This window comes from Antedon bifida, chromosome 9 (assembly GCF_963402885.1).
Source record: "Antedon bifida chromosome 9, ecAntBifi1.1, whole genome shotgun sequence".
In the NCBI taxonomy this organism is placed as follows: Eukaryota; Metazoa; Echinodermata; class Crinoidea; order Comatulida; family Antedonidae; genus Antedon; species Antedon bifida.
Window position 1 is genome coordinate 551,846 of NC_136234.1, and position 14,551 is coordinate 566,396.

The window sequence follows — 14,551 nt, forward strand, 5'->3', positions numbered from 1 at the left end:
CACACTACTGCACTACTGTAGTATGAAATTGTTCAATGATTTACACCATCTACAATATGGTAAAATTTTGACCCTTTAATGATGATATTTATTGTTCTAATTAAGACATTATTACTAGAATCAATTCGTTTTATGCACAGAGTTCATTTTGAGTTTTTTCACTTTTTTAAAAACCAGATTTCAAAAGTATTGTTTCCTGAGGATTTTTAGACCTTGCCTCATGACATTGCTAAATAGTAATAAGTATGTTCCTGTAAGAAAGGTTCCTGTAACAGAAAATGAAAGTTTCTAAAGTCAGTTCAGTATAATGTTTCAGGTTACAGAAACATTTCATTTAGTTTATGGGCTAGTGCTTTTTATATACCTGTAACACCTAAATAAATTCCTGTCATTTGATTCATTGGATGATTGTGTGTCACATGGCGTGCAATAGTACGCACTATTAACGATCGTTTAATGCTTTACAGTATACTGTACAGTATGTTTAATATTAACTACCACTTTTGTTTATTATGTACTTTGTATGTTTTTATTTTATAGGTCAATTGGAATGGTGGTTGTAATTTGAATATTTTTTAAAGAGATGACTACTACAGTACGTACAACATAAAAAGCCGTTCTCCTCATCTTGAAGATTCTCTCCGCCCAAGACTAGAGTATACTGAGTGCTAAAAAACAAACCACTGAGATCAAAACTGTTTTATCATTAAATATTGATTCAGAATTTTTTTGATATTTCAGGTTAATTTTAAGAATCTTAGCAAAATATTTAATTACTGCAGTACTGTCATATAAAACCTGATTTTAATTTAAGCCACATGGTATAATGTGATGATAGAATATCTATCATTTGTATGTAATGTTTTACTCCTACACTAAAATAACATCGGGTTTCATTTTCCACCATGATACCAATACTATACGATTCAACAGGCTCGGTATGTTTGCTTATATTTGCCAGTCTGTTTAAAGTTCAAAATTAAGTGTTTAAACAATGTTGGACCTCACAAGTTTGCCAACTTGGGCCTGTTCTGCTGCATACTGTATATTCTAGAAAACCGTTATTTGATTATACTATAGATTTTAAAATATGTATTGCATATCTGTTATAAGCAATAACTGGTAACATTTAACTGGTAACATTTAACTGGTTATTTTGAATTATTCACTCATCCAGTTGCTCACAGCTGAAACAGGCCCGCAGAAACCTTGTTGACAAAAATGCTAGGATCTACAGCATTATTTAATACTTTTTTTTAAAACTCATGTAAGTTTTTTCTATCTTGTTATTTTTCTTAAGGTACTGTAGTTATGTGTCACAAGCCTAAGTCGATTGCCAGTCATATATTGAACATGTCTGTTCAAAAAATTAAATTTCAAAGTTCAGTTCGTCTTTGTACTTTAATGAACCAAAAAAGCGGAAACAGTTTTTTCTCAATTAGTTAGGAGGCTAACAGTATAACATCGTCATGGTAAAGTAATACTGGAATTGGTGCCAAGTTTCATGAAACACATATTTGAATTTAATCTTTCACAAAATACTGTAAGCACATAGTGTCATGTTTCATTTCCGGAATCCACTAAGTTCAATAGACGCTGTTGTACAAGAAAAAGTATTATGTTTGTATATAGTTTTTTATTGTTAATAGTTATAAATTTTAATGTATTTGTTCATGTATTATATGTATTTTATAATTTTGTTTAAAGACACTATTCTGTAGATATGCTTGCTGATGTGTACCTTGTATATATTTTTTTAGTTATTGAGTTTTAACATGTAAAAACTTGTAATAAAATTAATCTACAGTATAAAAGGTAAAAAATCAAATAATATTTTGATAAAAATTGACAGATTAATCAAAAATAATTTTATATAAATTGTAAATATATTTGCATAACAATATATACGTCTGAATAATGATAACTGATTGAATTGGTTTTAGTGTTTACATATAAGGTTACGATTCAGCCCATGCGTATGCATGATCAGATGCATTCATTATGTTCAATAAACTTGGCGTTTGATCACGTTAAACTGAGTGGGCGGACATCCCAGCTGAGAACAGCCTAAACTGAGGACAATCAAATTCCATTTTTAGGCGTTAATAGCGACAGATTTCCTCAATTTTTCAAAGAGATATTGGTCTTTCTTTTTGGTTTCCCCTTTTTGGATTTCCCCTTTTTTGGATTTCCCCTTTTTTGGGTTTCCCGTAAACAGTATTATTACTTAATCCTTTTAAAGAAAATTCATTTGCTATTAAAGAACAAGCTCCTTTTCTGTTGTTCATTTTATGCCATGATTATAAAAAAAATCATTTGTATTTTCGGAAAGTTCCATATATATATAGTTAATATGATAATATACTATATAAACAAAGTGGTTTACTTTAATATCACAATATTTAATAATCATAAAGAACATAATATTTTATAATTCTTCTGTTGTTTTTGTTGTGAAATTCACTACCACAATAGCATCAGTCTTAAATACATATTTCCATTATTATATCATTATTTTATGTAATTACAAATCTTAGCATATGGTGCCAAACAGCATGTTTCAATATGATACGCCAAATATACCTGCATAATTACCATAACAATTAGTATCTACCAAGGTTAAGGCTTATTTAAATAAATTGCTTCCGCTCTTAAGTCAAGTATACTCGCTGCAAATTATTTTAAAATATAATATTTTAATCTGAGATATCATTGATTAATTCATTGACTACGACTAAGACTTAACCAGTAGTTTTGCCAAGTGACCGTGTCCAATCTTCTCCTGTTGGTTTTGCTATTTATATATATTTTGTATAAATACACAGTAAAAATTATTTATAACTATATTTATGACACTTTAACACTACAGTGTATAATAATATATTTAATCTGTAATGTATAATATTTTGTTGTTTTTGGCTTTTTAAAAGATAATATATAATAAGAATGTTATTTAGAATACAGTATGTGGATAAGAATGATAATAACATTCCTAGTTTCATTAATGTTCTCCACAAACATTGGACCAACTTGAATGTTGCTTGTTTGTTGGTGTGTTGCATACCTGTTTTAGTTATTGAATGAGTTTACAAATATCTTAAAACTGTCTCCTTTAGCATTCTGTTCAGTTGTGTTATTCCTGTTTTATTGCTACCACCATGATATACAGCAGTTACGTTCATGACTGACTATGCTCTTTTATTATTATTTTTTTATGCTTTGTTGTATTTTCTTATGCAATAATGTATTCATTCAAAATGAAACTGTATTTAACAATGGTTGATTGCTGTATTACAACGTGTATATTCAGTCAGTTTACAGAACAGTGCCCAACTTTCACATAGGAAAACCGGCACTTTTAATGTAAGGGAAGAAATTTAACTGTTCAAAATGGTAATATGTTCACATTGTTATTGCACAGTTTACATTATGTAGCTTTACATACAAATCCTTATGTTAATCATTGCTTCCAACTATACTGCAGTACCTTCAGTAATTTGTCATGCTTCCTTAAAGTGCTTAAGTCATTTTGAATTGTTATAAGACAAGACATTTATGTGATTATGTGGATTGCTGCTTATTTAACACATGATCAATTGAAATATTATCACCTGATCAATTGAAATATTATCACCTGATCAATTGAAATATTATCACCTGATCAATTGAAAAAAAATCAATTAAAATAGATTTTTTCATACCAATAAATTTGTCATACTGACATTTTTCTCTACAACATGTATTCAGAATTTTAAACAAAGCATTATTACCCATCGATATAAAACTTATAATGTTTATTATGCAAAACTATGTTTTAAATGATATTATTTTTATTCTAAAAATGACAAAATAATACAATTCAGTGTTTGTTTTCACTATAATACAAATTGTTGATCAAATGGCTGTATCCTAAATTGTTATATTGCATCTAAAATTAAAGAACTGTGTTGGACAACGTCAACATAGAATGGTCAAACTAATGTTATTAATGTTGTTTTTTATTCAAGTCTTTGTCAAGTCTTCATTCCCATGAGTTGTGTGATTTCCCACTATCACTCAAACTCACTCGCGTCTGTTGGCAATTAGTGAAATAACTAATACTGTTAAATCAATTCTTCATTTAATACAAGATGTATTTTTAGCATTACAGTACAACTCGGGACTCCCTTGGGACCGACAAAATGTCCCCTTAATAGAGCTGTTTCCTGAATAGCGGTAGCCTGTAGTGTTGAAACATTTATTTTCCCTCATCATTTCACGGGAAAGTGTCCCCTGCATAGGGGTGTCCCAAAGAAGGGGTTCTAATGTGTTTATTAATATTTAATCTTCCTACCTCAATTATACCATACAATATTAAATTGTAAAAAGCTTCATAATTTTCGATTCGATATTAAAACAATATTTTAATATCTCAAATTTGTCAGCTGTTGGAATATTCATGTAAACTGTCCAATCAGTGATAAATCAATGGTGCATATCGTCCAATTACAGGTCATGGTTATTCACCATCAACCAATAACTGAAGATCATTATGATTGCAGTTTCATTACTAACGCTAACGATGATATCTCCCTTGAGATTGTTTCTCGGTGTCATTTTTGCATACAGGGGCTATGATGACTCATACAGTTTTAATCGTGGAATATTAAAGCTTACTTAAAGTTTATTTTAAGCTAGGCTTATATTAATCGATATAGAAGCCAAAAAGGTTGGAGAGGGGGTTGGCATATAGTAATTTAGGCTAATTGATGGAGAAGAACTAAAAGGGATATGATGATGATGATATTAATTAAGAAATGAGACCATTAATTATCAATAATATATTAACAATTGGTCTAAATGTAATACTGAAATAAAGCATAAAACTGAAATCGTTTTTGAATTTGTTTTATTGTTCAAAAACTACAAATCTGCTGACTCCATTATGTGGCAGCTGCAATACTCTTTCTTCTCTTTGCTTATGCTTCATCGTTGTTAGAACATACAGTATTCCTGTCACAGGCCGGGTGTGTGTCAAGTGATCCTGTGTTACGTTTGATTTTAACAGCAGATAACTTACAGGATGGATAAACTATTTAATAATTTATCGTGCTTATAAAACTACTCATTTGAGGCTTAGGGAGTGGAGTTGAAAGAGTTGTGAGTTCCCCTGGCATTAGGTCAGGATTGAACCCCGGCACTAGGTCAGGATTGAACCCTGGCACTAGGTCAGGATTGAACCCTGGCACTAGGTCAGGATTGAACCCCGGCACTAGGTCAGGATTGAACCCTGGCACTAGGTCAGGATTGAACCCTGGCACTAGGTCAGGATTGAACCCTGGCACTAGGTCAGGATTGAACCCTGGCACTAGGTCAGGATTGAACCCTGGCACTAGGTCAGGATTGAACCCTGGCACTAGGTCAGGATTGAACCCTGGCACTAGGTCAGGATTGAACCCTGGCACTAGGTCAGGATTGAACCCTGGCACTAGGTCAGGATTGAACCCTGGCACTAGGTCAGGATTGAACCCTGGCACTAGGTCAGGATTGAACCCTGGCTCTAGGTCAGGATTGAACCCTGGCACTAGGTCAGGATTGAACCCTGGCACTAGGTCAGGATTGAACCCTGGCACTAGGTCAGGATTGAACCCTGGCTCTAGGTCAGGATTGAACCCTGGCACTAGGTCAGGATTGAACCCCAGACCTTGGGATAGTTCATATTTTCTTTGGTCTTCCAACGGTTCTCTTACTTGTTATTGTTCTTTAGAGCTAGTTTTTCTAATACAACATTTTAACTGAATTTTTTGTTTTCTAAAATTGATTGCTATTTTTAATGTATATTTCAATTACTCTTTGTCTTTATTTTATTATGTTTGTTATATTTTCAATTACTGTACCACTTTGGAAATCAGTGCACTAGTACTGAAAGTGCTTGCAGAATTAAAAAAAGAATAAATAATAATAATAATTTAGAGCTAGTTTTTCTAATACAACATTCAACAGTTCATACAGCCTATATATATATTCAAAGAGACTGTTTCTGTTTCTTAATAGTACTAATTACAATTTTTTTTTCCAAGCAATACAACCTACACCTACTTATAATGTACTTTAATCAGCATATTGCTAATAATACGCTTTTTGCCTTTAGGTTCATGACGTCATAGGAAGTAGTTAAATTTATAATGGTTGTTAACGTACATTAATTAATATTTATGAAATGATAATGATTTTTTTTGCATGTTAAAGCTATTAATTATTAGTGCTTTCGAAATAATATAGAAAAAAAATATTTCTCTGATGTACATTAATCAATATTGAATATACAGTAAAACACATGTTGTAATTTGTTATTTATTTGTTTATCTTATTTATTAAGGAGTACCGGATGTGGTTTCCTTCTATTAACCATTGACATTAATTCGTAGAATTCATACAGGAAGATGGATTAAAGGCATAAAAAAAAGATACCTATCATTAACCACCGTACCACTAATTATCCCACCCATTTCCTGTGTGTATTATTGTACACCTCTATCCTGGTCGCACCTTCATCCAAGTCACACCTCAATATCCTGGTTCACATCTATATTGTGGGTCACACCTTAATCCTGTCTCCCTGTACATTCACAACATCTTCTTATGCGTACATTCTTCATTGAAGTCCATGTAGTATTTTCTTTTAATGTTACAAATTAGTTTAAAATCCATTTCATTATATTTATTCTGTATTTTGATTTTTTTGCAAACAAATTAACCTCTCCATTAAATATTTCATCGTAATACATAATTTCTCTACACCCAAAGAAAAAGAAGTTTACAAAAAGTACATGCAATAATTACGTGCGGACAATCAACAAAGTTTACAACAGATGTTAAAACTACCTAATGTAAAATCACTTACACACTCTCAGGGGATATGTATTACATTTTCTCCCCTTTTTATCACTTGACATTGAAACATATGAATTATTCTATATTTCTGTTTATTTAATAAAACCAACAGCTTTTGTTTTCATTAACTTGCAATGTTAATACTGTGGTCACACCTACATCCTGTCCACTCTAGTTTTTTATCGACAAAAACCAGATGTGTTTACTTCTATAATATTCAGACACTCCTTGCGTCACGTATTAGGATTATGGTTTTTAACCTCAATTTATCAAACAAAGAATATTTATTGTTTCAAACATTCAGCATTTATGACAATGATCTAGGAAAGGTCCCTTTATTTTTAAAATGTATTGTCTCACTAAACATAGAAAATCAAACATTGAATAGGCCATTTTGCACAGACAATACAGTATATCTTAGAATGTGTTTAAAAACCGAGGGAAGAGTATCAAATAAAATCAATTTTCATTAAATTAGAAATTAAAGTTGAACATAAGGTATGTACAAAAAGGTCATCAAGAATAAATAGTGAAATTGAAGTGTGATTTCCCTGGAAAAACCAATAGGAACAGGAAGTACTCCTGTACAGTATTCTAAAATAAGACACCACAATTGACAATCAGAAGTTTCTTTGAAAGAATATTTATTTAGCATCCTATCCCAAGAAATAATACTTCATCAACGTTTAAAGAATACTGTCTATCTGTTATTCCTCTGTCCAAGGCCTAAAAAGGGTGGAATTTATTGATTTACAAGGAAAGCTTATCAGGAAAACTTTCATTAATATTTCTACTTGTACTTATCTCATTTCTAAGTACTGTAACTATTAGTAAACTATTATGTAATAATAATAAATATATGAAAAGTATCCACACAAAAATATATCAAATCTTCTAGATGGATTCAATTAAATCTACTTTAACATTTTATGTTAAAAACCAGTGATGATGCAATGTTAATTTATGAAATGTATTTACCATCTGAGTAAATTAAATGTTTATTTTAACATTGACGCAGACATTCGTTGGTGTGTGGGTGGACTTTGTACTAGAGTATGGAAGTGCAATGCCTTGTACCAAAATAGAATACAGATTTAGGAGTGTCAATACACCCACAGACAGCTTAAATCAAAGCCAGTAGAATATTCATAATTTACACTCAACAATTGCTTATTATTTCAATGGTAATATAGGCACATAATTATCATATGGTTATGGACTCATGTGGGCATATATTGGCATTATATTGACACCCAATATGGGTAAATTGTCTAAATATATTGTATTTGTTGTAAATGTAATAATATAATAAGATTTATTTGTAAGAAAACAATCTATTTAGTCTCATGATTCGATACAGTCTTAGTCAAAAAGAATATTTATCATTTCAATAAGATAAGATAATAAGATTTATAAAGAGCACATATCCACAAAGTGCTCAATAATAGGGAGCCTTTGATATGCAATGATCTATGCATTTTGAGTCGTTGGTCATAATAGAATACGCCAAAACAGTACAGAGGAGTAACAAAGCATATCACAATGTCCCAAAAAACTAGTTTCTAGATCCTTGAAAATTAAAATCTCCACATTCTTGTTCATTAACCGGATATAATGTACATTTTTTATAAACATATCTGGATTTGATTGTCCCAATTATATTTGACAAATCAAAAATGAATTGCTTGTTGTGTTTTAATTTGTTTACTTCATCACTGGCATAGCGACAGCTGCCCTCGAGTGGGTGACGTCTTCTTCTTTCCAAAGTTGTGTTACCGTCTTTATTTGGGTGTAAAAGTTGATACCCTGAAATCAAAAGAAAATCAAAGCCAGGTCACTCACTGCATCCAGCATTTGCATAATGTATTTGAAAATTGCCAAAAACAATGCATTTACCACAACTATTGTGTCTGAATTATAACCTAAATTCATCTTTACTTAATACATAAAAATAATGACAAAATATCATTATTTATATTAAATAGGCAACTAATGTGGGATTACACTCAGGGGGTGGCATTATACTCAAGCATTGGTCATATATTGTTTATATAATACACTATTTACAAACAACTTACCTGTTTGCCATAGAAATTAGTGTCTCCCATAAATGAGCCTCTTGACCCAGTAAATGAAAACATTGGTAAAGGTACTGGTATCGGAACATTCACGCCAACCTAATAATAAAATAAACATAAACATTAATGCACTGCTGCTTGTCTGGCTCATAAATATTTGTTGCATCATATAAAATGTATTTATAATTATGCATCTCAATAAGGAAAAAACCAAACTGGCCCCTTCATCACGGTACAATTTGTACTACCAGGGATCATTTCAAAATTATTTTACTGCAATTACTGCAGTAACTACATTTTTTTACTGCAATAAATTATTTCTAAAGAAGTCAGTCATTGGATTAAAGAGTGTGTATGGTAATTCCGTCACACTCCTCCATCCCAACCTCTAAAAAAAACTCTGCTAAATAATTGTATAAATAGGAGTAAAAAGAATGTAGTTACTGCAATAATAATTTTGACACAGTCCTCAACATACCTGACCAACGTCAATTTTTTCTGTGTATCTCCTTGCTGTTGCTCCGTTTGTTGTAAAGATAGCAGTTCCGTTGCCGTATCTATTGTTGTTGATCAGATCAACAGCTTCATCCAGAGTGTCTACTGTTAGAACACAGAGCACAGGTCCAAAGATTTCTTCTCTGTAACATTCCATGCCAGGCTAAAAGGACAATAGGTGCCTTGTGCTTAGTGAATTGTCAATTATATTTCAGTTAAAGTATGCATGACAGAGGAGTACTGTATAATAATAATAATGGTAGTCTTATATAGTGCCTAATACAATGTTTCTTTAGCGCTTTACACACAAAAATGATCTATAAAATATAATATATAGATAACCAAAAAAATAAGAAAAGCAGAGGAAACATTTACACCGCTCCGTTCTCCATTATGCCAGTAATTAAATTAACCAATACAAAAATCATATGACATATGATAATACTGTGCAACCAATGTTAAGGTGTGTGGGAGAACAGGACAGGATAGGTGTTGACCAAAGTGTATTATATTTCCTCCTTGATTGTTTCTTAAGCTTTGTCTACACTATCAAACTACGTTTGACCAATAAAATGCCCAGATATGGTAGTGATATGACATCATTATGTCCATATCATCACATTTTTTGTCACATAAAGTTTGAAAGTTTCCTTTTAATAGGGTACCCCAAAGGAGACTGTAGTATTCAACACAAATACAACTATAAGCCTGTACTATATTATGGTATATTATTACTTACCTTGAAATTATTTATAACATCGCACTCATAAACATGCGTTATGTGTATTCTATATTATGGTATATCATTACTTACCTTCACATCTGTTAATATAGTAGGCCCAACAAAGTTGCCTTTTTCGTATCCTGGAACTGACACATTACGTCCATCAAGCAAAAGATTAGCGCCCTCATCAACACCAGATTGAACCAGTGAACAAATTCGATCCTTGGCTTGAGGTGAAATTACAGGTCCCAAATCAGCACCGGGCTGATCGCCTGAATTCAAAAGAAAAAATATAGTTTGATCATCTCTAATCTAAGTTTGGCATACATTAGAAGCAGACATATTAGTATGAGAGTTCTGAATGTGCATTGGCCAAATAGAACTGCAAGTTTAATCAAACTCAAGACTTTTACAATCTAATTCTTATTTCCTAAAATATAAGTGCAGTGTTTTGACTTACCAGAATTAACCTTCAATTTCTTTGAGCGTTCCAACAAGTCTGGGATCCAGTCCTTGGCTTCACCAACAAACACAGCAGTAGACAGAGCCATACATCGCTGACCTGCAGCTCCAAAAGCTGCTCCTACAAGCTAAATTATAAATATGTAATTAATCTTATTGGTCATTTTAACTTGTCATCCATCTATACATAGAGAAAATATACTGTCTATTATTTCCTCCATGGTCGGTCTCATGCATTTCATTTATTTATCTATTAATTTGCTAATCATTTCATTAATTTATCCATTAATTTGTTAATCTATTAATTTGTTTATTTATTCATTCATTTATTTCATGAATATTGACTTTAAGGAGTTGTATTATAATGTATAGCACACAAGAAATCTAAATTACAGTAACTAGTTACACTAGAGGGCGGTATTCATTTTTCATATTAGTTCAGACAAATAACCAGACCCCTGCGGGGACCGAGGTTCTTATTTGTGAGAAGTTTGACATAACAATACAATAAGAGTGTACCTGATTCAAGGTGTTTTCTTTGTTGGCATCAGGCATGATAACACCATGGTTTTTAGCTCCCATGTTAGCCTGAACTCGCTTTCCATTTTTGGATCCTCTCTCATATATGTATTTACCAGCTTGGTCTGAGCCGACGAATGAAATTGCTCTGATAGCAGGATGATCACAGATGAAGTTAACGGCTGCATTAATAAAACAATAGTAATTACTGTACCAAAATACTGTATATTCAATTATTTTTTTATTTATTTCATATGTATCCAACAGCAATTGCCAATTAGAACGTCATCGTGCTTATAAATAAAAAAGTCTCATTCGAGAGTTGGAGTAGAAGGAATTTGGATTTACAACCCTGGCACTTGGTTAGGATCAAACCCTGTACCTTGGAATTGGAAGGCAAGCATGTTTAACCACCAAGTTACAGCTCCACTCAACTACTTAACCACTAATCTACAATTTCTACATTGCTAAAATGATGTAGATTTACCATCATGTTGTCCATGAATAACGTTGACAACTCCATCAGGAAATCCTGCTTCCTTAGCCATCTCCACCAGCATCATGGTGGCCCCTGGATCTCGTTCAGAAGGCTTAACAACACAGGTATTACCACACACGGCAGCCATTGGAAACATCTATAGGACAAAAATACATTCACTTATTTGAGAGTGATATGGGACATCAGATTGAGAGGAATTGGTTTGAGACCTATCCATGCCATATTGCTTGTACCTTAAGGCAAGATAATTTCTCTTTCAGATATGGGATCCCCTCATGCTAATCATGGTAGGTGTACATGAATTTGAATTACCTCAAATTCTGAGGACGAATTTAGTCTTACTTATTTAAAAAAATGTACATACTTTTGTTTAAATCCAGATGCCAAGAATTTAGAATTCTATAAATATAAAAAAGAACGACTTACCCATAATGGAATCATAGCTGGAAAGTTGAATCTGAAATAATAACAAACAATTAATTCATTGTTATACTACCTCACATAACAATCAAATCTGTATAATAATACTAGTATATAATACCATAATACTAGTAATATTAGTAATTTGCAGTAATAATAAATTAAATGTGTTAAACATAGTTGATGAGGTATACGTACGGAGTGATTCCTGCTACGACACCTAATGGAAGCCTCATGGTAAAGGTATCCATGTCTTTGGAGATCCCAGGTAGAGTTTCACCAAGCTGTAATGAGGTGATGCTACAAGTGTGTTCAACCACCTCTGTAACAACAAACACAAGGGCAGAGTTAACAGGTTGAATTTGTAAAGGATACTGAAATCTGGTTCCAACCCAATTATGCTTGGTCTAAGAAATTAGTGGCCTTAGTTGCTTAAGCTTGGTTCCCACTAGAGACACAACGCGAGGACGTAGACGCAATGCACGCAAGTTGACCAATGATAAGTGAGAGGTCGAATAATCCATCTGAAAACATCAACACTTTCAAAACACGACTAAAAACCTATTTTTACACAGAGGCATTTCCTGCTTAACTTTGTCAAGCGCCTTTGAACATTATTATGGATACTGGCGCTATATAAATCTGATTGATTGATTGATTGTGATTGGTCAAATCACTTACATTGCATTACATCCTTGTGTTGCGTCTCTAGTGTGAATCAAGCATTAGAGACCATTGCATAATAATATTAAATTTAAAAACATACGTAATCCTCTCATGACATCTCCCTCCGCATCTGCAAGAGTTTTGCCTTGCTCAAGGGTAATGTTCTTTGCAATTTCTCCCTGCCAAAAAAACTCAAAACTTTACAAAAATATATTGTCAACTAAATGAAAGGAATATGTTTTGGTAAAAAGCTAATCAAAATCATGATATTAACAGTCAATAATTAATTGATTAATCTGCAATTGATTAGTCTTACATTATATAAAAACAACAAGTCTTACCAAGTTATCCTTAATTAGCTGTTGTAACTTAAACATAATCTGTTGCCTTGACAAGATAGATTGATCACTCCAAGCTGGGAAGGCAGCTTCTGCTGACGCTACTGCTCGTTCCATTTCACCTTGTGTACATTTTGGTACTCTTGTCACTACCTCATTGGTTGCCTATGTAATATAAATAAAGAATTTATCATTTGATATATTAGGTGAAGATGAGTCCATGTAGAAAGTATGGGAATGAGCTGTTAAGTTGCATTATGTGGTAGAGTCCTTTTCACGCCACCTTATCCATCCTAATATTTTTTCAACCAGGTACTCATTTACAGCTGAGTAGACTGGGAGTCGCCCTTAGGTCTTCTGTATGATAGTTAAGCTATCACCCTCTATTTTATTATGTACTACTGTTATTACTTATTATTTTAGCTTTCTCTCTCATTTCTCTTTTTTCCTTTAAGTAACCATACTCTCCATTATAGTCCATCGTTTTAGTTGTAATTTCTCCAGCCACACAAACCATATAGCCACTGTATCTCTCAAAATCTCTTAAAACATTTCTCATTCCATTTTTTTTCAATCCTTTGTTCATTTTCTCCCAATCAATCAATTTCATATTTTCCTCAATCTACTCTTACACTGAATATCTTTCTTTTAAGCTCACTTACAGGGTTGTGTACATCGATCCATTCAGTAGCTTTTGATTCAACAAATTGATTGTCAATAAACATCTTGGTTGTGGGCTACAAAGAATACATAATTTGGATTAGTTTATATGGAGAACAGATAATAATTTCATTATCAAATTATCAGTTTTAACATTACAAAATATTTGATTTGACTGTATACTTACTGCTCCATGATGGCAATACCGTCTGAATGCTGAAATCACCTGAGAAGATTTTATTGAAATTTAATGTTAATCAAATCAAATTATTATGGCCCGGGTTGACGTTTCTTCTCTAAAGTAATACTAGCAAATCTGTCTAGCCTATATATTTACTTTAAGTTGATCTTTTTTATTATGATGTACCAACCAGTAAGCCATAACATTGTCACTAACTAAATCGATTCACTCAGTGTGCACACAATACTACTACTACTAGGCCTAATACCATTAGGCCTATTAGTTAAATTAATAGGCTTTCATAGATTCTATTGGCGGCCGCTTTCGCTCGCGGCCGCTTTGGTCATATAGCCTACCCTATAAAAAAAGTCTACACGGTTTAATATTTGCAAATATCATTACATTCAGTACTAGCATACCCTAAGCTTAGTTAAAAGTACCTGTGGTATTCTTTTATTAAGAATTGATGCAGACATAACGATTTAGTTTATTTTACACCAAAGTTCAGAGATATGCACACGTCGACGATGCAACACACTCTAGGCCTCTCCACATTGGATTTGGAAAACCAGATAAAACAAGAACCTCGAAGAAGAGAGTAAGAATAATATATAGGGCGCCACCAAGTTCCATCGA

General features: G+C 32.5%; 2 protein-coding genes across 4 annotated transcripts in view; one reads left to right on the forward strand and one right to left on the reverse strand.

The window, feature by feature from the left end:
• LOC144851903 (uncharacterized) overlaps positions 1–14,551 on the forward strand; it is a 90,013-nt gene that overhangs the window by 3,724 nt on the left and 71,738 nt on the right. For 2 of the 3 annotated variants that reach the window (XM_078709560.1, XM_078709559.1), the window contains exon 2: positions 541–3,980. The gene's annotated coding sequence lies outside the window, so the exon portion shown is untranslated. Of the gene's footprint in view, positions 1–540; positions 3,981–14,551 lie in introns of those variants that run through there. The other variant, XR_013614242.1, reaches the window with a different exon arrangement.
• On the reverse strand, positions 7,501–14,478 carry LOC144851514 (putative methylmalonate-semialdehyde/malonate-semialdehyde dehydrogenase [acylating], mitochondrial). Its single transcript, XM_078709021.1, has 14 exons — positions 14,356–14,478; positions 13,922–13,960; positions 13,737–13,811; positions 13,078–13,239; positions 12,837–12,915; positions 12,269–12,392; positions 12,077–12,107; positions 11,639–11,786; positions 11,152–11,333; positions 10,631–10,760; positions 10,261–10,442; positions 9,430–9,609; positions 8,952–9,050; positions 7,501–8,679 (listed from the first exon to the last, which is right to left on the reverse strand). Exons 1-14 carry the CDS (start codon positions 14,389–14,391, stop codon positions 8,578–8,580), a joined length of 1,569 nt encoding a protein of 522 aa, XP_078565147.1. The 5' UTR covers positions 14,392–14,478; the 3' UTR covers positions 7,501–8,577.

Excerpts from the sequence above, each read along its gene's own strand:
- LOC144851514 (XM_078709021.1), bottom strand. The coding sequence starts at position 14,391 with ATGTCTGCATCAATTCTTAATAAAAGAATACCACAG. Across the intron at positions 12,108-12,268 it reads GTCGTAGCAGGAATCACTCC|ATTCAACTTTCCAGCTATGA; the intron begins GTACGTATACCT and ends TTATTATTTCAG. Across the intron at positions 11,334-11,638 it reads TATTCATGGACAACATGATG|CCGTTAACTTCATCTGTGAT; the intron begins GTAAATCTACAT and ends TTATTAATGCAG.